This window comes from Vitis vinifera, chromosome 5 (assembly GCF_030704535.1).
Source record: "Vitis vinifera cultivar Pinot Noir 40024 chromosome 5, ASM3070453v1".
In the NCBI taxonomy this organism is placed as follows: domain Eukaryota; kingdom Viridiplantae; phylum Streptophyta; class Magnoliopsida; order Vitales; family Vitaceae; genus Vitis; species Vitis vinifera.
Genome location: NC_081809.1, coordinates 10,222,260 through 10,247,572, shown reverse-complemented (window position 1 = coordinate 10,247,572; position 25,313 = coordinate 10,222,260). Strand labels below are relative to the sequence as shown.

General features: G+C 35.2%; 1 protein-coding gene across 2 annotated transcripts in view; it reads left to right on the top strand.

The window, feature by feature from the left end:
* Window positions 1–25,313, top strand: part of LOC100244268 (haloacid dehalogenase-like hydrolase domain-containing protein At2g33255) — a 47,849-nt gene that overhangs the window by 16,091 nt on the left and 6,445 nt on the right. For both annotated transcript variants that reach the window (XM_059736943.1, XM_002282453.5), the window contains exons 2-3: window positions 4,101–4,143; window positions 14,093–14,153. In XM_059736943.1, coding sequence (XP_059592926.1) covers window positions 4,101–4,143; window positions 14,093–14,153 — 104 coding nt within the window. The remainder of the gene's footprint in view (window positions 1–4,100; window positions 4,144–14,092; window positions 14,154–25,313) is intronic.

Below are 25,313 nucleotides of genomic sequence, written 5' to 3'. Positions count from 1 at the left end.
ACATTAAGAGCCTTAAGGAAGTGGGACCTAGAGGATATTTTGTTAAAGGAAGAGATTCACTGGAGACAAAAATCAAAGGTGAAGTGAATAAAAGAAGGTGATTGCAACTTTGAGTTCTTTCATAGAGTGGCCAAATAAGTACCTTGGTGTCTAGGGAGGGGGTAAATCTAAGCAACATTGAAATCCTTTCAGAAGAGACCCTGAATTTTTTTAGAAAGCTCTACTCTAAACCCTTAGGCGTTTCTTGGTCTCCCATAGCTAGAGAGGGTGCTGATTGGCTAGACCATCCCTTCACTAAAGAGGAGGTACGCCTTGTTGTTTTCCAACTGAACAAGGAGAAAGCCCCTGGCCTTGATGGATTTACTATTGTAGTGTATCAAGAGTGTTGGGATGTGATCAAAGAGGATCTTATGAGGGTGTTTTTAGAGTTCCACAGTAATGGGATAATAAATCAAAATACGAATGCCACTTTCAATTCTCTTGGGTAGAAAAAGAGTCAAACAATCAAAATCTCAGGTTGTAGACCCATTAGCTTGGTTACATGTTTATATAAGATTATAGTTAGTCTTATTAGAACAATTATGTAGAGTTCTTCATGAAGCAATCCTTAAATCTCAAAGAGCCTTTGTTGAAGGGAGACAAATTCTAGATGTAGTGTTGATACCAAATGAAGTGGTGGATGAGAAGAGGAGGTCGAGGGAGGAAAGGGTCTTCAAAATTGATTTCAAAAAAGCCTATAACCATGTGGATTGGGGCTTTCTAGATCATGTTCTGGAAAGGAAAAGGTTTTAGCATAGGATGGAGGTCATGGATAAGGGGTTGCCTTTCTTCAACTAGGTTTGCAGTCCTAGTTAACGAAAATGCCAAAGGGTGGATTAAGGCTTCTAGAGGCTTCTTTTTACCATTGTAGCGGATGTTCTAAGTAGGATGTTGATTAGAGGTTTAATTGAGGGTTTCATTGTAGGAAAAGATAGGGTTACAATGTCTTTACTACATTTTGTAGACGACACCATTTTTTTTTCTTGAAAGCCTCTTCGGAAAATAATCCTCTTGGTTTCGTTAGTTATTTGGTTTGAAAATAAATCTAGAGAAGAACACTATTTTTAGTATTAATGTTAGCTAGGAGTTGTTATTTAGACTGACCATGATGCTTGATTGTAGAATCTCATAATGACCTCTCTCCTATCTAGGTCTGCCATTAGGATGCAATCTAAAGACAATAGGATTTTGGGATCCAGTGATTGATAGAATCTCGAGGAGGTTGGACGGGGTGGAAAAAGGTTTTTTTGTTATTGAGGGGGAGGTAACCTTAATTCAATCATGTTTGACCCACATTTCTACATATTTTCTCTCCACATGAATACCATCAAAGATTGAGAAAATGTAAAGGGATTTCCTTTGGTTTGGGACTGGAGATGGTAAGAGAGATCATCTTATTAGTTGGGAAGTGGTGTGTAGGCCAAAAGAGTTAAAGCGGCTTGAGGATAGGGAAACTTTCTTTGAGAAATAGTGCCTCTCTTAAGGAAGTGGATTTAGAGGTTTCATTAGGAAAGTTATGGTCTTTGACATCAAGTTATTGCGAGTATTTATGGAACACATCCTAATGGATGAGATGTCAACATTTTGGTTACATGGTCACACCGATGTCCTTGGAAGGCTATTGCATAAGTCTTTTAGGATTTTGCCCCACATACTCGCTTTGTGGTGGGGAATGGAGAGAAAATTCGTTTCTCGGAAGATTTATGATGGAGTAGTCAACTTTTGTGTTAATTTTCAAAATTCTATAGAGTTATTTCAGTGAAAAATCTCACCATCTCAATTGTCCTTGATAATTCCTACTTTCTTTCTTGGAATTTTAACTTCCATCGCAACCTCACTGATTTTGAAATTGATTCTCTTGAAAGACTTATGTCTTCACTCACCTCGGTGTGCTTGTCTCCCATCGCTGTAGATTCAAGGGCTTGGTCTTTATCCTCATTTGGTTTGTTCTTAGTAAAATCCTTCTTTATGACCTTATCCAAATCCTCAAATCCAATCCCTTTCTTTCTGTCCAATTTTGTTTGGAAATCAAAAGCCCCTTCAAAGGTCAAGGCCTTTGCTTGGTTGGTGGTGCACGAGAAGGTGAACACCAATGAGTTGCTACGGATGATAAGACCCTACAAATCCCTTAGTCCACATTGGTGTAGATTATGCAAAGGAAGTGGAGAATTGATTGACCATCTTTTTCTACATTTTCGATTTAACTTTGGGTTTATGGCATAAGCTCTTCAGTCTAACTAATTTGGCTTGGGTGCTGTCGAGGAGTATTGAAGATATGATGCTTATCACTTTTAGAGGATTGAGGTCTTCTTCAAGAGGTTGGCAAATTGCTTGCCTGACTATTCTTTGGATTATATGGCAAGAGAGAAACATTAGGATATTTGAGGATAGATGGAGAATGGAAGAGATGTTATGGAACCTACTTCATTTCTACTCCTCCCTTTGGGCCTCTTGTACCATTGCTTTTAGGGGAGTTCCAGTTAATGTTATTCAGCTATGTTAGCTTTCGGTTTGTAATTCATAGTGGATGTGTATACTCTTACTTTGATCAAGTTTTGTATTTTGAGAGAATGACCCCTCCTCCTTCTCTCTTTCTTTTAATCAATAAAAATATATCTTTGTTTTTGATTAAAAAAAAAGACTTATTTAGAAAAAGAATTTGAAATCAAAGACTTAGACAATTGAAGGTATTTTCTTGGAATTGAAGTTGCTAGATCTAAGTAAGGGATCTTCATTTCTCCACAAAAATACACCCAAGATCTTCTCTAAGAAATAGTTATGCTTGACTGCAAGCGTATTGATACTCCAATAGAGCTTAACCACAGGTTAAGAGAAAAAAAAGGAAGAAGTAGTTAATCATAGGATGTACCAGTGAATGGTTGGAAAACTGAGCTATTTGACATGTACAAGGTCATATATAACCTATGCAGTAAGTGTAGTAAATCTGCTTATGCATGCCTTGCTTAGATCACACCTTGATGCAGTTTAGAGAATCATCAAATTCTTGAAGGGGACACTAGGCAAGGGAATCGTATTTTAGAAAAATACAGAGTTGAAGTTAGATGCTTAAATCGATGCCAATTGGGCTGGATCCATTGGTCGATTGTTGGCTGGTGTACCTTCTTAGGAAGGAATTTAGTTATGTGGAGAAGTAATAAACAACTTAGGGTTGTTCGCTCTAGTGTAGAGCAGAATTCAGGGTTATGGCTTAAGGGATATGGGAATTGCTCTGATTGAAATTAATGCTTTTAGATTTGAGGGAAGTGACAATGATGTTGTACATATAGACTGTAATCTAATCCATCGTGATCAGACCAAACATGTGGGAGTGGATAGACATTTCTCAAGGAAAAATTGGACTCAAGACAAGTTTGCACTCTATGCATTTTTATCCTCTAAATAGTTTACCAATGTGCTCACTAAAGGATCATCTGGTACAATTTTTCATTAGATTGTTGACAAGTTGGGTCTTTGCACTAGCTTGAGGGGGAGTGTTGACAAATTTGATTGTAATTTATGTCCTTTTTTAGCTCTTAATTTAAGTGATTGGGGGGGGGGGGGGGGGGGGGGGCTACAATGTTTCATGGTTTACCTAATGGAGGTCAACTCTTGTACTTTTATGTAGTTGTGTAAAACTTTCCTTTGCATTTTGCTCGAGTACTTTACGGAACAAGAAAGTTTTGGTAGTTCTGATTGTGTTTCAAAATTTTAAACAATGGTTTTGGTTTTCCTAGGATGATATAGTGATTGGTTCCTAGTTTTTATTTTTAATATACTTTTTTCATTCACACAAGGAGGTAGTTTCGATCTAAGAGCATTGATACTTGGAAGTTTTCAAAAACTCTTTTAAGTTTTTGATGTTCTTGCATAGATGGGAGGATCTTAATTTTCCAAATTTTAAACAAATAGGAGGCTCAAGGTTTGTAGTTATCTTTGTGCCCCACTTTTCACTATCAGAATTCCGTTTCAATGCTATCATTTTTTTGTTGAAGGAATTGGTTGCTATACTTTGTGAATTTTATATTTGATCTATGTTTAATAGTAAGTGGCATATGGTGTAGGTGCTGCAGAACTTTATAATTTTCTTGAATCAAAGAAAATGAGGTATCTTCCTCCTTTTTCTTCTTTTTATTTATTTATTAATAATAATAATAATAATAATAATAATTACTATTATAATAATAATGATAATTATTATTATTATTATTATTATTTTGCAGTGTTGTTCTTTTCTATGCTTTGGGAGTCTTTCCTTGTAATTGCCTTATTGAAGTAAAAATTGTATGTTTGCTTGAGTTTGTGACTCTTGTTTTTTACATTACATCCTATGGAAGAGAGTAATCTATATGTAGACTGACAAATTGACTAAATTAGGGAGCTTATAGTTGTATAATTTGGTAATTAAAGAGAGAATTAGACAATCTCGTAATCAAGAAGATTTAATGTAATTAGGTTAGGAAAGTTTCTATTTTTTGGTGCTACGAATAATTGTATAAATATGAGGTGTTATACATGTTGAAATCAAGGAAAAAAATTTATTCTCTTTGTTCCTTTGATTCCTTAGATTTTTCATGGTATAAGAGCTTGAGGCTCGTAAAACTGGGAATCAAGAAGTGAAGCTTTTTTTAGCCTTCATCACCAAGTTCAAAGTTCAGTGTCGACCTTTAAGGGTTTCCCTTTTGTTTGAATCACGCCATTATTGCGAACACATATCGTGTTGCCTTCATCTCTACCTCAAATTGTTGTTGCGCCACTATTGAAATCACATTGTCACCCTTGTCTCCACCTTGCATCATTGTCGTGCCATTGTTGCAAACAGAGATCACGTCGGCACCCTCATCTTTGGCTTGCTGCAACTTTAGGCTCACACTGCCATCCTTGTAACTATCACTGCAGATACAGATTGCAAACCCATGGCGAAGGTAACAGGAGACCCCATAGACCACCTTTGTCCTTGCATTGTCGATACAATAGGAGGTTGAGACCTTAGGATCTCCGATGAAGGCCACTGCTACTCCTGATTGCTATCAGCTAGGGTTGTAACATGATTCAATGTGTTATTTAAACCCTCAGTTTTATTTTTTTATTTATATAATATATTTCAAAAAAAAAATGTCAAAAGTATCGGAAACTCTTGCTATTACCACTTAATCTGAGGAAGTCATAACCAGTCATATCACAGGAGAAAGGTAGAATATTCAAGCGACATACGAACTTAATGGAAAAAATGATTTGAAATGGTCACAACTTGTTTGTACCTTTCTAAAGGGAAAATAGAAATTAAGTCATTTCCTGGGAACCAGACTAAAGAGAAGAGATCCTTGGTTTGATGCTTGGGACGAGTAAGCCCTAATGATTATGGTATGGTTGCGGAACTCAATGACTCCTAAAATCGGTTATACATGTATGTTCCTAGCAACTACTAAAGACGTTTGGGATGTTGTTCACCACACATACTTAAAGGCATTAGATGTAGCCTAAGTATATGAAATAAATGTCTAGATTGGAGTAGCAAAATGGGAAACAAGACAGTCACGAAATATGCTAATATGCTGAAAAATCTATGGCAAGAATTTGATCACTATCAATGCATTGAAGCAAAATGTCTTGAAGATGCATTGAAACTCCTTTTAGATTTGAGAATATGTGGCTGCTCCATTTTGATTTTAAGGAAAGATTTAGATGTTGGTGGCAGGAGTGTTAGGATGATGGTTGGGAAGGTCATAGATTTATGAGGAAACTAAAGTTTGTTAAAGTTAAGTTGAAGGAGTGGAATAGAGGGGTGTTTGGTGATTCAAGAGAGAAAAAGAATAATATTCTTTCAGACATTGCAAGGATTGATGTAATTGAGCAAGAAGGGAACTTGAATTGTGATCTCCATTTTGGGAGCCTTTAGAAAGAGGGATCTAGAAGATTTTTTGTTAAAGGAAATGGTTCATTGGAGGCAAATATCTGGGGTTAAATGGATCAAACAAGGAAATTGCAACTCTAAGTTCTTTCATAGAGTTGCCAATGGGAGACGAAAAAGGAAAATCACAAATTCCTTGGTGTCTGAAGAGGGTTTAATTCTAGATAATAATCAAACTATTTCAGAAGAGATATTGAACTTTTAAAGAGAACTCTACTCCAAACCCTTAGGTGCTTCTTGGAGAATGGAAATATGAGTGGTCACCCATTTCTGGAGAGAGTGCTGCTTGGCTAGAGCATGCCTTCTTTGAAGAGGAGGTGCGCCTAATGGTGTTCCAACTGAACAAGGAAAAGGTCCCGGGGATGGTTTTACCATTGCAGTGTATCAAGAGTGTTGGGAAGAGATAAAAGAGGACCTTTTGAGAGTGTTTGAGGAGTTCCACAGTAATGGGATAATAAATCAAAGCATCAATGCCACTTTCATTGTCATTGTACCAAAAAAAAGTCAATATTAGCTTGGTTACAAGTTTATATAAGATAATAGCTAAAGTCTTGTCAGGGCGCTTAAGAAGAGTGCTTAATGAAACAATTTTTTTTGTCTCAAGGAGCCTTTGTTGAAGGGAGACAAATTCTGGATGAAGTATTGATCACCAATGAAGTGGTGGATGAGAAAAAGAGGTCGGGGGAGGAGGGGGTGGTATTCAAAATTGACTTTGAAAAGGCTTACAACCATGTGGATTGGGGATTCTTGGACCATGTGCTTGAAAGGAAAGGTTTTAACACAAAATGGAGATCTTGGATGAGGGGTTGCTTGTCTTCAACGAGTTTTGTAGTCTTAGTTAATGGAAATGCCAAAGGTTGGGTTAAAGCCACTAGAGGATTGAGACAAGGTGACCCTCTTTCTCCTTTCCTTTTTACCATTGTAGTAGATGTCCTAGGTAGGATGATGATCAGAGTGGAGGAGAGGGGTCTACTTGAGGGTTTCATAGTTGGTCTGGGGAGGATTAGTGTTTCTTTTACAATTTGCAGATGACACCATTTTATTCTTTGAAGCTTCTCCAAAAATTCTATAGAACCTCAAGCTAATTTTGTTAGTTTTTAGGCAATTGTCAAGGTTGAAAATAAATTTAGAGAAGAGCACTTTGTCTAGTATTAATGTAAACCAAGAGTTAACTTCTAGTTTGGCTTCAATTATTGAATGTAGAGTTTTAGAGTGACCATTGTCTTATTTGGGTCTTCCTTTAGGTGGGAACCCAAAGACGATAGGATTTTGGGACCCAATGGTTGATAGAATCTCGAGGAGGTTAAACGGGTGGAAGAAGACTTTCTTGTCTTTGGGGGGTAGGATAACCTTAATTTAGTCCTGTTTGTCTCACATCCCTAGCTATTTCCTCTTTCTTTTCAAGGTCCCAACATCAGTTGCCTTAAAGATTGAGAAAATGCAAAGAGATTTCCTATGGTCTGGGATTGGGAGGATAAGAAAGATCATCTTATAAGTTGAGATGTGGTGTGTAGACCAAAGGAGTTTGGAGGGTTGGGAATAGGGAAGACAACTTTGAGAAATCATGCTCTCTTAAGGAAGTGTAGGTTCCCTAGGGAAAGTTTTGGCCTGTGGCATTAGATGATTCAAGCATTTATGGGACACATACTAATGGATGGGACACCAACATTATGGTTAGACAATCACATAGATGTCCTTAGAAGGCTATTGCTTAAGTCTTTTAGTACGTTTCCTCGTACATCCGTCTTGTGGTAGGGAATGTGGAGAGAATTCGATTTTGGGAAGATTTATGGTGGGAAGATCAACCTTTGAGCTCACAATTTGTAGGTCTTTACAGAGTTATTTAAGTGAGAAATGTTTCCATCTCTGGTGTCCTTGGAAATTTCTACCCTTCTTCTTCGAATCTTAATTTCCAACGCAATCTCACTGATTTAGAAATTGAACTCCTTGAAAGACTCATGTCTTCACTTAATTTAGTGCACTTATCTTTTTCTATCATAGACTCAAGAGTTTGGTCCTTATATTCCATTGGCTCATTTTCAATAAAAAATTTTTTCATGGTCTTGTCCTACCCTCTAATCCAATACCATTCCTTTCGACTAATTTTGTTTGGAAATCAAAAGCTCCATAAAAGGTTAAGGCCTTTGTGTGGTTAGTGGTGCATAAGAAGGTTAATACCAGTGACATGCTACAAGTGAGAAGATGCTATGAATCTCTTACTCCTCATTAGTGCATTTTATGCAAAGAAAGTGGAGAATCAATTGATCATCATTTTTTACATTGCCTAATAACATTGGGGCTTTGGCATAAGCTCTTTAGTGTAGCTAATTTGGATTGGGTTCCACCAAGGATTATTGGAAATATGATGATTATTTCATTTAGAAGCTTAGGGAATTTAATTAGAGGTAAGACACTTTGGCATATTGCATGTATCACTGTATTGTGGGTTGTATGACAAGAGAGAAATGCTAAGATTTTTGAGGAAAAGTGTAGAACGAAAGGAATGTTATGGGATCTTATTCATTTCTACTCCTTTGTTTGGGCTTCTTGTACCGTCGGTTTTAAAGGAATTCCCCTTAATGTTATTCTACTTAGTTGACTTTCGGTTTGTAATTAGAAAGTGGTAGATAATTTTTGAGAGAGTTTGGTTTTGATTTTTGAGAGTTTTTGTACTTGCTTTTATAAGTATTTCTCTTTGTATAGTGAAGGGTATACTTTTACTTTGATAAGGTTTTGTACATAAGGGAAGGACCTCTCATCCTTATTATTATCAATATATTTTATGTTTGATAAAAAAAAAAAAGCTGCAAAATTACGTAAATATCCTTGATAAAATAATTTGGAATTTGTTTATTTCCTTTCATTCCTTCCTTGATTAGATTTTTGAATTTCATTCTTATCAGTGGCTTTTATTTGACTATTTTCTCCATTCTTTGATTTATTTATCTATTTTAATAATAAAAGTTGAGGCAAGGTAAATAAAAAAGGAGGGTAAGCTTAATGTGCATGCAAAGTATAATGAATTCAGTATAAAAAGGAGGTGAGGCAATGCAAATCAAATTTATTTCTAATTATAAAAAAAAAAAAAGGGCAAGCCTATGAAAATGTAAAGTATAATCAACAGAGTATACAAGGAAGGTGCATTAGAAGTGCAATTCTAAATAAAAAAGTTTAGATAAGAGACTAGGTGAAGATCTTCTACAAATGTCCCTCAAACATAGGAATTTTGAAATAACCTCCTTAGGTATGTGATTTAATAATATTAAATTTCATGGGGCAATATAGATGATCAACACTTACTAAGAGTTATTTTCCCCTAATATATTGTATCGAGAATCTTTTGAGGTCTCGCTCAAGTGGTAAGGAATTATGTTGGGGTTAGGGAGATTATGGGTTAGTTCTATGTCATTGCAAATAGAGAGATAAACAAATTATCTCTAAGAATCACTTGAGCAAGTAGTCATTATATGTAAGGATGAAAATATTGGTTTTGATGGATATATTGGTAACTTGATTTTATGGATATATAGGGAAATATCAATGAATATTTTGACATAAAATATCGGTAAGATAAAAATTTATAAGAAAAAAAACTCATAGAAATATTGGAAAAAACTTTAAAAATGATAAAAAAAAATACATATATTGAATTGTTTAACAAGAAAATTGATATATATTGAAGGATATAAAAGAAATGATGATATATAAGTATTTTTTTGCTTAAAAATATTGATAATTTTATTTATAAATTTACATTTGTTTTCTATTAAATTATTATATAAAATACATAATAAAATAATTAAAATTGGTTTATTTATAATAATTTTATTTTAATTAATTTATAATATATAATATATAAAAGATTAGCATATGATAGATGTTTCTTTTCTTTGAATTGATATCAACAAAGCACAATTGGTCTAGTGGTAGAGACTGTTCATTTTAATCTCAAGGTCATTGGTTGAAACCTTACACTTGCATATTTAGGTGGCTTTTCCATTTAGCCTTTAGAAAGCAATCCCACATCAAAACTAGGAGAAAAGGCAATGTTGTATTTAGTAGCCTTCATAGCTATTACTTAGTACAAGCGTTGGGGATTGGAATTGAGCCCAATTTCGGGCTCCGGCCTAGTATCCCAACAAGAATTTTAAGGGAAAGAAAATCGGTGCTGACTTGTCACTTGTGGTTGAAATAATTGCCAATATATCCGAAATATTGGTATAATATCGAAATTTTGTTGATAAATCGGCGATAAAAGAGGAAAAATAATGAAAAGTCTCTCAACCAAGATTTCCATGGTTGATATCATGTCAAGGGGTGCCAATACATGATATTTCAACAATTTTTTATTGATATTTCCCGACACTTTAAACCATAATTATATGCATGCATTATTTAACTCTTTATATTTGTGTTTATATGTGTGTGTGTTCTAAAATTATCTTTGCTCTAATCTTTGGCAAAAGGATTTGGTTCCCGTCATTTATGGAGTATTTTCTTTGTAATACTATTTTCTTCCTTGATTTCCTTTAATCCCAAGTTTTAGCTTCAGACAATATTTTTTTCCTCTCTTTTTAGGGCTGTGTAAAAATTTCCCCCAAAATTTTCTTCTCTTCTTATTCTTCTTTAGTTTCATAAAGTTGTTTTTTTGTCCTTCTAGATTGTTGATCTCAATGTTCTCTTTCCCTCTCTCTCTCTCTCTCTCTCTTTCTCTCTCTCTCTGTTGTTTTGTTATTTTTCTTTGAGAATTTGAGGTGTTTTTTTTTCATCTTCTTCTTCTAGCTTCACAAAGGTGTGCTTTTTTTTTTTTCTCCTTTTCATAAAAGATGTTTGTTTTATTCCTTATAAGAATTTTGAGTTTTATAAAAGGATAATGGATTTGCTTCTTCCAACCTTATATTTTCCCACCCAAAATGATGGAATTAATGTCTTGTTGAATTTATGGTCTAAGTCCAAGTTTTCAATTATGACTTCTATTTACTCGCTTGAACTTTTAAATTTTTTTCCCTTTTCTTTACTAAAGGAAAGGAAGCAAGGTTACTATTTACTTAATGGCTGCATGCATATAGCAACCTATGAAAGCATAAATAAATAAAATGAAAAAAAGGAAAACACTACTTTTATTTTTATTTTTGTCGTAGCTGGGACTTGAACTTGAACCTTCCATATTCCTGTCCCAACCCCTTGCCAATTGAACCAGATCTCAAAGGTAAAAGCACCGACTAATCAAATCAGCATCTGAATGAAGGCTCCGAAGAAATAGATCCATAACAACTATACTCTTCAATTTGCTGTGTAGCCATCAAATTAATTCATCTAATCTTTCTCTTCCAAATTCACTACAACACAATATGAGAATTTCTTTTCAAATCTCTTTCTTTTCTCACACAAATGGTTCTAATCTACCAAGCCAAAGTTAGTGCATAAGGTAAGTGAGGAAGCACCTTATGTGCCCCTAATGGTATCAGTATGAAAGTGAAATCTAACCTGCATCCACTTGAAAATGGAGGAATAAGGGATCTATCAATATGACTCGTTCATATATATATATATATATCCAATGAAATATTCATTCCCAAATCTTTTACCATCATCTAAATAAAATTTGTTACTTTAGTAGGAATTGAAACAAAGCACATCCTTTTTGCTAAAAAATTTATCGTCTACATGTTGAATAGACTAGAGCCTTTTAAAAAGAGCAGAGTGAAAACTTGCAATTCTCATTTCCTACCTCATCATTGTGTCCTTTCTTCCTCTTGAGATCTTTTTAGAATACAACTTTTGAAGATCATAATGTCAAGGTTCTAAATCTCGGCTGAAATCGATATGACTTAGTGGACTAGTCTTTGCCTCGACCATGTATGCAACAATTGATATATGAGTTGAGTTGTTTACTAAATTAAGAAATGACTTGGTTGCCTCGGAGGTGAATTTGTAGACTTAGAGATGTTTTGGAGGATGACTTAGAAACAATTTAGAGTTGAACCAAATCCAATGAAAACTAGAGAAAAACTATCTAAAGGAAAAAGGTAGAGAATCTTTGCAATGAATGAAAAAAGCATTTCATCTATGATTATGGAGAAGAAATCCACTTATCCATTTTCATAAGCTCTATAACTATAAGATTAGCCTCCTCTGAAGGTTGAAGTTTCACAAGTGAGGTGAGGTTGTATTCAACAATTGAGACTTATTTGGGTTTACAAAGCGGGTATTTTTAGTGTTGGATGCATTGATGAAATGGGCATATGTATTTTTCCAGGGTGTTTAGGTTTATATGAAATGGTTCATGGTTAGTTTGGCATATATAAAATGGCTAAGGGTATTTGGGATAATATAAAAGAATCGGGATGTAAACATGAGGATAAAAAATGCATACGGATATTGGTGTAAAAATTGGACATTGATATTATGCTAACATACTTGTTTTTCAATATGTTGATTCAAATAAAAATAAAACTAATGTCTTGAATTTTTATAATTGCATTATTTTGAGTACATTTGAAAAAAAAATGTTAATTTTTTTCTAGGATGATTCAATTTCTTTTAAAAGAATAACCTTTTTCAAGTATGTTCTTCTATCATCTTATTTATTAAAATGGTTGTATTTTAACACTTCAGAAATAAATTTAAAAATTTTCAAAATACTTTTGCAAACAAATTTGTTATCAATTGTATTTGTTTTTTTATTTTCAGATTTTATTTTTTTAAAATAAAAAATAATTCTTATTTAGCAAGCTCCAATTCCAATATATTTTATACTAATGATCAAAAATCAGTATTTGGTATAAAAATAAGTATGATAATGTTTTACTAAGGAATAGGTATTGGTATTGAGTGATTAGGTCATGAGTTAGGTAATGAGTAATTGGTTAGGTACTTGGATCATGATTAATTCAAGGAAAATATATTAATTACAAACAAATTTGAATGTATGTTTTTATGATCATTTAAACAATACTAAATGTGATATAAGTTTATTTTTTCAATTTTTTGATACCATCTAAATGTATTTATTTAGTTTTGATAATTTCATAGTTTCTTTTAGTGCTTTTTGAACCTTTTAACCAGCATATTATGCATACCATCTGATGGTAATCTAGGATCCCAAGATTGATTCGCTTTGAGACTTCCCCAGTTAATGGTTGATACCATGACTTTGAACTATGCATAATGCAACCACTCCAACTCATTGAAACTTGTAAAAATCATTCTGATGTGTCTCCCATATAACAATAATAATTGCTCTTCCTAGCCTCCTTGTCTAAGTTAATCCTGAAAGGTTATAGACATTCCTCTATAAGAGGAGCATCTGGACACCATGCATCCCTCCATAACTTTTGCCCTTTGGTTTTATTTAAATGAGATAGATGAATGACTAGTAATAAAAAAGTAACCTTAACTTTATGAACCATTCCTTGTGAATTGGAAGGGTCAATCTTATTCATTAGAAAGCCTAGCTCATTATATCCAATGTGATTGGTTTTTTGGACATGTAGGCTTGTGTATGGGCTTGATTACTCATCCCTAATCCTGTTAAAAAAGTAGTTTGTGCTAAATTCTACTTTGTGTTTTAAATTATTATTGATTCTGGATAAAAATGATCATAGAGGCACAAACTATCGAGGAGCTCAGTGAATTTTCTTACATGCATGAAATTTTGGATTTATGAAGCAAAAGCTTTGTTTTATATCAGGATTGAGGTACCACAACTGCTTTATATGATTATATCTTGTTAGAGGTGCATGTTTGATTTTCTTGAAGGTAGTGGGAACTTGAGGATGAATTTGATTTGCCGTGGATTAAATAGTCTCACTTGCATGTATAAGAGGGATGAAGTATTTGATCTTAAGTTTCATCAATAAACTGATGTTCTGGTGTGCGTTTTATTGATGAAATTTGTCTTAAACCATTTGCAAGTTTTAACACCCTATGTGATAGTTTGTTCAAATTAGCAACTAGTTTATTTATTTATTTTTCATGTGTCAAAATCATGTAAGGGTTCCCTATGGAAGGTCATATGAGGATTCCATCTTATTAACCTACACTTTTTGATTGGAAATCAACTTGTTTTTCATATTGTGATGCTATTTTCTGTCAAAGATATAGATCAATGGTGATGAATGGTTTACTATTTTGTTTTCTCAGAAGGGGATTAATTACTCGCAATGTTAAAGCAGCAGTTGATTTGTTTCATCAACGATTTGGGGTAAATTTCACTTGAGCTTAAAAATGGATATTGTGCATAAAGTTTGTGAAACATGGCACAAAGTTTTCCATCTATAATTGTTTTCCATAATTTTTGTTGTTTTTATTTATTATTCTATAGGCTGCATTAGGTGTTGCTTGTTGGAAATTGGCAAAATTCCTTGAGTTTGCAATCTTACGGATTCAGAAATTGATCTCCTTCAGAGATTAATGTCCTCCCTTAGTTCTGTGCTTTTCTCTCCTTCTTTGGCAGATTCAAGAACGTGGTCTTTGTCTTCGCTAGGATTTTTTTTAGTGAAATCTTTTTTCTTGGCCATGTCAAAAGTCTCAAATCCTATCTTGTTCCTTCCGGCCAAGTTCTTGTGGAGTTCAAAAGCCCCCTTAAAGGTTAAGGCCCTCGCTTGGTTAGTAGCACATGGGAAGGTAAACACCAATGATAAGTTGCAATTGAGAAGACCTTACAAATCCCTCTGTCCTCAATGGTGCATTCTTTGCAAAGGAAATGGAGAGTCGATTGGCCACCTTTTTCTTCATTGTCCTGTTACCATTGGACTTTGGCACAAGTTGTTCAATCTAGCAGGGTTGGTTTGGGTCCCTCCAAGGAGTTTTGAGGACATGCTAGTTATTACTTTTAAAGGCTTGGGGAACTCATTAAGAGGCAAGACACTTTGGCAAATCGCTTGCCTTACCTTGATTTGGATGGTGTGGCAAGAGAGAAACAATAGGATCTTTGAGGTAAAGGGAGAATGGAAGAGATGTTATAGGATTTGATTCGGTTCTATTCTTTTCTATGGGCTTCTTGTACTGAAGCTTTTAGAGGAGTCCCTTCTAAGTGTGTTACAATTCAACTGGATTGCGGTTTGCGCTTCAAAAGTTTGAAGAATGTTGGGGTTTCTCTTTGTTTTTAGAGTTTTATTGTTGGGAGTTTTCTCCTTTGTTCAGTTTGTGTAGGAAGGACCTCTCATCCTTCCCTTGGTTTCTTCTCTTTCTTTTGTAACTTTTCTTTCTCCTGTATCTTTTCTTCTATTAATATATTTTTCTTCGTTTTTGATAAAAAAAAATAATTGGCTAATTTTATTTTGTTTTTTTATAAGTGATAGCTGGTAGAATTGTTGAAGTATTGTTATGGTAGGACAATTGTGTAAGGGCTGAATTATAGGAGTTATTGTATATGGTAGGACAATTGCATAAGGGCTAAATTATAGGAGTAATTAGGGGTTAGAATATGCTAATCATCTTGTATAAATGTTATTGTCTCTCGAATAAAAAAAGAATAGGTTTTATCCGACTTGGTATTAGAGCCATAATAGTTTCTGGGTTTGTTTTCTTTCTCTTCTTTGGTGTCTTTGCCCTTTCCTTTCTTTAACGATTCGTCTGTTGTGTTGTGTTAATCAACTATGCCAGTTCAATATGACTGAACAATCTTACAATCAAATATTCCTCAAAAACAGCAAAGATTTTCAAGTAGAAGCATTACTAGATGCAAATTCTACCATTACAAACAATGCAGGATCTTCTCTAAGTGGTAAGAGCTTGCATTCTACAAAGGAGCAATTTAATCTTCCTTGCTCCTGGATCATTAATTCAGGAGCTAGTGATATATGACCAAAGAAGTTTATGTTTTCTCATTTTATATGCCATGTTCTGGAAAACAAAAGGTGCAGGTGGCAAATGGATCTTTCACCCTTGTAAGTGGTAAAGGAAATATGTTTTTCTCATTAAAAATTACTCTCCTATATGACATGTTCCTAACATGTCTTGCAATATATTGTCCATTAGTAAATTGTTGAAAAACTAGAATTGCTCTGTAGCTTTTTTCCAAGTCATTGTATTTTTTAGGATCTCAGTTTGTGGAAGATGCTTGGCAATGCTAAGTCAAAAAATGATCTTTACCTCCTAGATACCAAGGAATTAAGAAAAATCCAAGCTTATCAAATAAAGAGAAATTTAGTAAAGGGAGTAGAAGAAGACAATTGGATAATGTGTATGAGAGATTAGGACACCTAAATTTCTTTTACTTGCAAAGGTTATTTTCTAAATTGTGAATCAATTTAAATCATTCCAAACTCAAGTGTGAAGTATGTGAGTTGGCAAGAAGTCATCATGTTCCTTATCCTTTGAGTAATAAAAAAAGTGAGAGTTCTTTTTCTATATTATCCATACTGATGTGTGGTGATCCTCATCGGTAAGTTGTTTCTTTGGAGCTAGGTGGTTTATTAGTTTTATTGATGACTACAATAGGACCACATGGGTATACCGCTAAAAGGAAAAATATGAAACTATTCCCACTGTCAAATATTTTGCATGATGATCTTAAAACAATGTTGTACACACATGAAGTTGATTAGATTTGATAATGAGGGGGAGTATTTCAATGAGAATCTAGGTGCTTTCTTTACACAAACAAGTATTATTCATCAATCTACTTGTGTTGATACTCCTTAACAAAATGAGGTGGCAAAATTGAAGAATAGACATTTTCTTAGAGGTAGCTCAGGCACTTAAAGTTTTTTAGGAATGTTCCCAAACAATTTTAGGGAGATGCCACCCTTGTGGCAGTCTACTTGATAAACAAAATGCCTTTGAAAGTCCTTGATTCAGAAACTCCTATTGGAACATTGAAACAATATCTTTCTCCTATACCATGTCTTAGATCACTTTCTCCAAAAGTTTTTGGCTGTATTGCTTTTGTTAATATCCCAAAGCAAAGACCAATCTAAACTTGAACCTAGAGCCATTAAATGTATTTTCTTACACTACTTCCCCACTTAAAAGGCTACAAATGCTATCACCCATCTTTTGGAATAAAAAGTTTGTTACAATGGATGCTAATTTCTTTGAAAAACAACCTTATCGTCAGAAAACTAATCTTTAGGAGGAGAAATTGCGATTAGAAGATCATCTCAAGCTTAGTTAGTACCTTTGCCAATGTCATCACTTAGGAAAATAAGAAAATATTAGGGGAAAATGTGGGTGGGTAAGGGGATCAACAAAATATTGGAGATGGTAAAACTGTTGAAAGTGATATCGGTGTCGACCACCCAACCTGTCAAAGGTAATTTAGAGTTACTTGTCTACTCAAGAAGACATGAGGAAACTATGTTAGAACAATGCTTTGTATCTCTTGTACATGGTCAATCATCAACTATGGAAGGAGGTATATCTTATATTCCTTCTTTTTTTTTTTTTTTTTTTTGATAAGTAAAAGAAGTATATTAAACGAAAAGAGGAAACACCAAAAACCGGTGCCCTCTAAGTATACAGGGAGTATACACACCACCTTCCCTAACTAGGAGCCTATCCAGTCTACAAAACTTACAAGAGAAGAATGACTCTCTGCTAGGGAACCCCTGACCCAAAACCAAAGATTACATACAAAAGAATATTTCAACCTTTGAAGCGAAAGGTCCTCATCCCCAAACGCTAACCTATTTCTCTCTTTCCAAACTGACCAAAAAATACATAAAGGCACCATTTTCCAAGCCTTCTTGCGTCTTTTTCCCACAAACCCTCCATTCCACCCAAGAAGGGTTGTCTTCACTGTACACGAGAGAGTCCAAGATATTCCAAAAAGAGAGAAAAGGAGGTTCCATAGGACCTGCGTCTTGACACAATGCAGTAGAAGATGATCCACTATTTCTTCTTCAGATAGACAGAGAAAGCACCTGTTTGCCAAAGAGAACCCCCTCCTTTGAAGTTGCTCCTGTGTTAAAACTTTACCCCAAGAAGCCTCCCAAGCAAAGAAAGCTACCTTGGGAGGCACTCTTGCCCTCCAAATTCTTTCACTAGGGAACAAAGAAAGGCCCCCCGGCTCCATCATAGAATAAAGGGATCTAACAGAGAAAGCCCCATTATTTGAAGCTGTCCATATCACTCTATCTTCCTCCTCCCTTTGAACCCTGAAAGCTTGGATCTTCTGCAACAACCGCTCCACCAAATCAATCTCCCAATCGTTAAACGCCCTTGCAAAGAGAAGAGTCCAACCAATCCCATCACCAACAGGATTCCACACCTCCGAAACCCAAGCATTCTTCAACATGGACATGGAAAAAAGAGATGGGAAGGACTCACAAAGAGGCCCATCACCACACCACTTGTCTTTCCAAAATTTCACTCTTTGCCCATTACCCAAATGGAAAGCTACCCTGCCATCAAACAACCCCCACTTCTTCCTAATTGCTTTCCAAAGTCCTACTCCATTTCTTCCCATCACATCCCGAGTACACCAGCCCCTCTCCTCTACGCCATACTTGAGGCTAATTACACTCCTCCACAACGCATCTCTCTCATTAGCAAACCTCCAATTCCACTTACACAAAAGGGCGTTATTCATCAAAGATAAATTTCTCACCCCTAGTCCACCGTTTCTTTTCTCCAAGCATACCAAGTTCCATCTTACAAGGTGAGGTTTATGGGCTAAAGTTCCCCCACCCCACAGAAAATCCCTCTGAATTTTCTCCAATCTCAACCTCACTTTTCTAGGCAAATGAAAGAGAGACATCAAATAAATAGGCATACTGGACATAGTGCTTCTAATTAGGGTGAGTCTTCCCCCTTTAGATATGTACTGCCTCTTCCACATAGCAAGCCTTCTATGAAAACGCTCTTCAACCCCATCCCACACCGCCAAAGAGTTGAAAGCTGCCCCAAGGGGCATTCCCAAATAACTAGAAGGGATCCTTCCCACTTTACACCCCAACTCCAAAGCCAAACCCTCTATATTCAGCACCCTTCCAACTGGGATCATCTCACTCTTCTCTAAGTTAATCCTCAAACCCGAGCACGCCTCAAACCACATGAGAAGCCAACTTAGATAAGTCATCTCGTCTGAAGACTCCTCACAAAAAACCAACGTATCATCCGCAAACAACAAATGCGATATATGCATCCCCTCACCCCTCCCAGCACTCACCTTCCACCCAGATAAATAGCCCCCACTAATAGCCCTTCTCATCATACTACTAAAAACCTCCATGGAGATCACAAACAAATAAGGGGAAAGGGGATCTCCTTGTCTTAGCCCCCTCGTGCTTTGGAAAAAACCGGATGGAGACCCATTAACTAACACGGAGAATTTCACTGTGGAGATACACCAATCAATCCACTTTATCCATCTCTCTCCAAACCCCATCTCTTTAAGAACAGCCAGCAAAAAGCTCCAGCTAACACGGTCATAAGCCTTCTCTATATCCAACTTGCATAACACCCCTCCCACATTGTCTTTCAATCTTGAGTCCACAGCCTTGTTTGCAATCAGCACTGCATCCAAAATCTGTCTATGTTCCTCCTTATTCTACTCTCTTGAATCCTTTCAATGCTACACAAGTGTTTGATACTGACCTGAACAATTCCTATAGCTGTATTGTACAAAAACATTCTCTGTCCAATTTTTTGCCTTCTCACAGGATAAACAACAAAAATATGGTATTTACCACTTATTTGACCTTGGGTTTAATTCCCAAAAATATGCAAAAAGCTCCTATTTATCCTAAGTGGAAGGAAACTATAAATGAAGAAAGGAAAGCTCTTTACAAGAATGACACATGGGACATTGTTTATTTGCTTAAAGGGAAGCGTCTAGTTGGATGTAAGTGGGTGTTTACCATCAAATACAACACTGATGGTTTTATGGACAAATATAAAGTGAGATGAGTGTCCCTAAAGGATTTACATAAACCTACAAGGTTTGACTACTAGGAAATTTTTGCACTTGTTGCAAAGATGAACTCCATCAGAATCCTACTAGCTCTTGATGCTAATCGAAATTGACCACTTCAACAATTTGATTTCAAGAACGCTTTCTTGCATGAGAATCTAGAAGAAGAGGTCTTCATGGACTTGCCTCTTAGTTTTGAGGGATGGTTTGCCAATGGAAAAGTGTGCAAGTTGAAAAAATCATTCTACGGGTTGATACAATCTCCAAGGGTGTGGTTAGAAAGATTTGCTTAAGTCTTTTGTCAAATTTGGATACTAGCGAAGTCAAGGAGTCCATAATTTGTTCATCATATATGAAAGAGGATGACTATTATTATTGTCTGTTGATAATATCATAGTCACTAGAAATGACTAGGAGATGCATAAATTGAAAGAGAAATTGGCTAAGGAATTTGAGATCAAAGATTTGGGAAAGCTTAGGTATTTTCTTAGTATTGACGTAGCAAGATCAATGATAGGAATCTATGGGTATGTTTGGAAATGTTTTCAAAAGTAGTTTTGAGAACGGTTCTTTATTGTTTTACTGAATAAAATTTTATTTGGGAACTCAAATATAAAAAACAGTCTTCTCAACTTATTCTCCATGAAAATACTATGTACTTACATATAATACAACAGTTTTCAAAGTATTCTTTATATTTTCAATTGTTAACTTAAAACAATATTAAAAAAAAAATTGAAAACACTTAAAATTTGTTTTAAAAAACCACTTGTTTTTGTTAGAAGTTTGTCCATGTGTTTTTTGAGTTAAAAAATTGTTTTTTATTTTGAGGAATAGAAAACTGTTTTCAAGAACAGTTTCCAAAGAGGGTTTATATATCTTAATTGAAGTGTTTCTTGATTTATTAAATGAAATTTAATTGTTAGGGTGTAATCCTATAGATACCCTTATGGATCAAAATCATAAGTAAGAAGCGACAATGGAAGGAGTACCAATTGATAAGGCAAGATATGAAAGACTTATTGGAAAATTAATTTATTTGTCTCACATAAGGCCAAACATTGCATATGTTGTAAGCATAGGATATGAATTTATGCATGCTCCTTTAGAAGACCACATGGAAACCGTGATGAGGATCTTAAAATATGTAAAGGCTACTCTAGGCAAAAGGTTGTTATTATCTAAAAATAATCACATGCATGTAGAGGCTTATATCGATGCTGACTACAGAGGGTCAATGATTGATAGAAGGTCCAGTTTTGGATATTGTGCCTTTGTGGGAGGCCATTTGGTGACTATGTGGGGTAAAAAGTAACAGGTTAAGTGCTATGGTTGAATTTCGAGCTATGACCTTAGGTATTTGCTAACTCATGTGTATTAAAACTTTACTAAAGAAATGCAGGTAGAGATTGAAAGATCTATGAGGTTGTATTGTGAGAACAAAATAACAATAGGCATTGCTCATAATCCCATTCAATATAATAGGATATAACATATTAAAATAGATGGACGTTTTATCAAAAAGAAGATTGATTTATCAATAAATGAATAATTCATTAATTTATTGATATATATATATATATACATATATTTACTAATTTAGAGAGTATATTATGTTTCTATTGTAGAGTACTTATACATGTATTCTAAAAACAATGGATGTGGTCAAAAGTTAATACATAGAAACCTAAAAGACTCCAAAAAAATAAGAAATGATGATTAATTATGAAAGATAGAAAACTCTTAAGTAAGAAATGTGGTATCAAAACTTAATGAAAGATAAAAAGGTTTCATATATATGATGGTTTGGAGAAAGAATTGAATTCAGAAAAATCAAGGTAATAAAAAGTTACTTAATACCATTTTGTGAATTCTTGTTTGTTATTTTTTTATGTACTTTATCCATCGTTAATTCATATTTCCTTAGGGCCTTAAGGATTTATAAAAAATTTATTATCTTATACATTTAACGAGATTATTAATTTAGTACATTGGCCTAAGTTGGGAACAAAATATTTTATTATTTAAGTGAGGTTAATTTATCGAACATTTATTTATCAAGATTTTACTATAAATATGAGGTTGCAAACTTGAATAATAAAATGCCTCTCCATGGATGGAAAACTCGAAGTTCTCCTATTCAAGGATGAAAATATCCGTTTGACAGATATATCAGTAACTTGATTTACGAATATATCCAAGATATATCAGGAAATATTGGTGGATATTTTGATACAAAATATCAGTGGAGTAAAAATTGATTAAAACTCATGAAAATATTGGAAAACTTCTGAAAAATGATATAAGAAGTAATAATACATATACTATACTTGAGATATGAAGAAATTGATATATGAATATGAAAAAAAAAAACTAATAAAAGGAGAGAAACAATCTCAAGCACTGCATTTTATTCATCTACCATAAAGCCAATAATTTGCCCTTTTAATTCTACTAACTTGGCAGATAGGAATAGAACTAACTTCTTAAAAAATAGGAAGCACCCTTTATTCTCTCACCTGTTTAAACGATAAAAAACAGTAAGTATGCTAACACTCTCCCTCAAGCTGGACTATACAAATTAAACATGCCTAACTTGTCTATTAACTTTTCAAACAATGGCCTTGGAAGTCCTTTGGTGAGAACATCTGCAGCTTGTTTTGTAGTAGGTACGTAAGTCATGCAAATAGTACCATCCTCGATTTTTTCCTTGATGAAATACCTATCAACTTCAACATGCTTCGTCCTATTATGATGAACCAGATTGTGTGAGATGTTGATGGCAACCTTATTATCACAGTAAATTCTTAAAGGCAGCTTCACCATTACCTCCAACTCTTCTAAAAGAATTTTTAGCCACAACACTTCACAAATTCCATGAGCTACCAATCTCAATTCTGCTTCGGCAGTACTTCTAACTACAATTGTTTGCTTCTTGCTTCTCCATGTTACCAAATTTCCCTAAACAAAAGTACAATATCCGGAAGTAGACTTCCTATCATCAATAGTTCTTGCCCAGTCAGCATCCGTATAAGCTTCTATGCTTCTTTTACCATTTTTCCCAAAGAAAAGACCTTGACCAAGTGTTTCTTTCAAGTATTTTTAAATCATATAAACTGCCTCCATGGGTTCCTCAGTTGGAGCATGCATGAATTGACTAACCCAACTTACTGCAAAGGCAATGTCACGCCTAGTGTGAGATAGATAAATAAGCTTTCCCACCAGATGTTGATATCTCCCACGATCTATTGGATTACTAGCCTCCTGTGTGTTGATCTTCACATTTGAATCAACTGATGTTTCTACTGGTTTGCACCCTTACATCATCCCCGGTTAATATATATATATATATATATATTTTTTTTTTTTTTTTATGGTCAGGGGTTGGGGAAGGCAAAAGGGATCATTTAGTGAGGTGGGATATTGTGTGCAGACCAAAGACAATAGGGGGTTTGGGTTTGGGGAATATTTCTTGGAGGAACCTCGCTCTACTAGGGAAATGGTTATGGAGGTATCCTAGAGAGGGTTCAGCTCTTTGGCATCAGGTCATTTTAAGCATTTATGGTTCACACTCTAATGGTTGGGATGCTAACACTGTAGTCAGATGGTCTCATCGCTGTCCTTGGAAGGCTATTGCTCAAGTCTTTCAGGAGTTTTCTTTGATTACTCGGTATGTGGTAGGAAACGGGGATAGAATTCGGTTCTGGGAAGATTTGTGGCGGGGGGACCAACCTTTGGGAACCCAATATCCAAGACTATTCAGAGTAGTCGTGGACAAAAACATTTCTATCTCTTCAGTTCTCGGTCCATCTCGGCCTTTCTTGTGGAATTTGAATTTCCGCCGTAACCTGTCAGATTCTGAGATTGAGGACTTAGAAGGCCTCATGCGGTCTCTTGATGATTTGTATCTCTCTCCTTCGGTCCCAGATGCCAGATTATGGCCTTTATCCTCGTCAGGGCTTTTTTCAGTCAAATCATTTTTTCTAGCATTATCTCAATCATCTGGATCTTCTCAGAACTTTCCTTCAAAGTTCGTGTGGAATTCTCAAGTTCCTTTCAAAGTGAAGTCCTTTGTCTGGTTAGTGGCACACAAGAAGGTGAATACTAATGATATGTTACAAGTGAGAAGACCCTACAAAGCCCTTAGTCCTGATATTTGTATCCTGTGCATGAAGCACGGGGAATCAGCAGATCATCTATTTCATCATTGTTCCTTGACGATTGGGTTGTGGCACAGGCTATTTCAGTTAGCTAAGTTGGATTGGGTTTCCCCAAGGAGCATATATGACATGATGTCCATCAAATTTAAAGGCTTCGGTAATTCTAAGAGAGGGATAGTTTTGTGGCAAGCTGCGAGCATAGCTCTAATTCGGGTTGTGTGGTGGGAAAGAAACGCAAGGATTTTTGAGGATAAAGCAAGGAATTCAGAGTACCTTTGGGACTCTATAGTTTTCCTTGCTTCCCTTTGGGCCTTCTGTTCCAAGGCATTTAAGGGGATTCCCCTTAATGTGATTCAACTGGATTGGATAGCGGTGTGTACTCCATAGGGATTGGTCCTTAGTGGGTGTTCGTTTGTTTTTTGTGTTTTTTCATGTAATTTAGTTGTCTTTGGTTGGAGGATTTCTCATCCTTCTTCTTGTACTCCTTTTCTATATTAATATATATTTGTATCGTTTCCAATCAAAAAAAATATTATATCGTCAACATAGACTATAAGAATAGTAATTTTGCTATTCTTACGTCTATAAAACAGGGTATGATCTACTTGAGCTTGGTTGTAATCTTGTCTCCGAATTGCTTTGGTGAAGCGACCATACCATGTTCTTGGCGATTGCTTCAAACCATATAAAGCCTTCTTTAATCTGCATACTTTACCATTTTTCCTTTCTTTATCAAATCCAAGAGGCAACTCCATGTAGACTTCTTCTTCCAAGTCTCCATTTAAGAAGGCGTTTTTTACATCAAGTTGTTGTAGAGGCCATTCCAAGTTTGTAGCAAATGACAATAAAAAATGTACGGTATTTATCTTTGCCACCAGTGCAAATGTCTCTTGATAGTCAATGCCATACGTTTGGGTGTATCATTTTGCGACAAACCAAGCCTTGTACCGCTCAATTGATCCATCAACTTTATACTTAATACTGAACACCCATTTACATCCCACTAGCACCTTTTCTTTTGGTTTCGGCACAACCTCCCACGTACCATTTTTTTCAAGAGCATGCATCTCATCTCTGATTGCTTTTCTCCAATTTGGATTCTCCCATGCCAATGAATATTATTCAGAATTTTCATGACAGCCAAGTTGGAAACTAGAGCTTGAATAGAGTCAGACAAATGTTCATAAGTAACAAAGTTGGATATGGGATGCTGTGTACAGGACCAACTCCTTTTCTCACTTTGGAATGTTTTGGTCAGACTGTTTTGTTTCCATACCTGATTCCGGGTTGGATTCTTGGCTGTGAGAAGCATCTGGTATTTCCATATTTTTTGAATGTTTCTTTC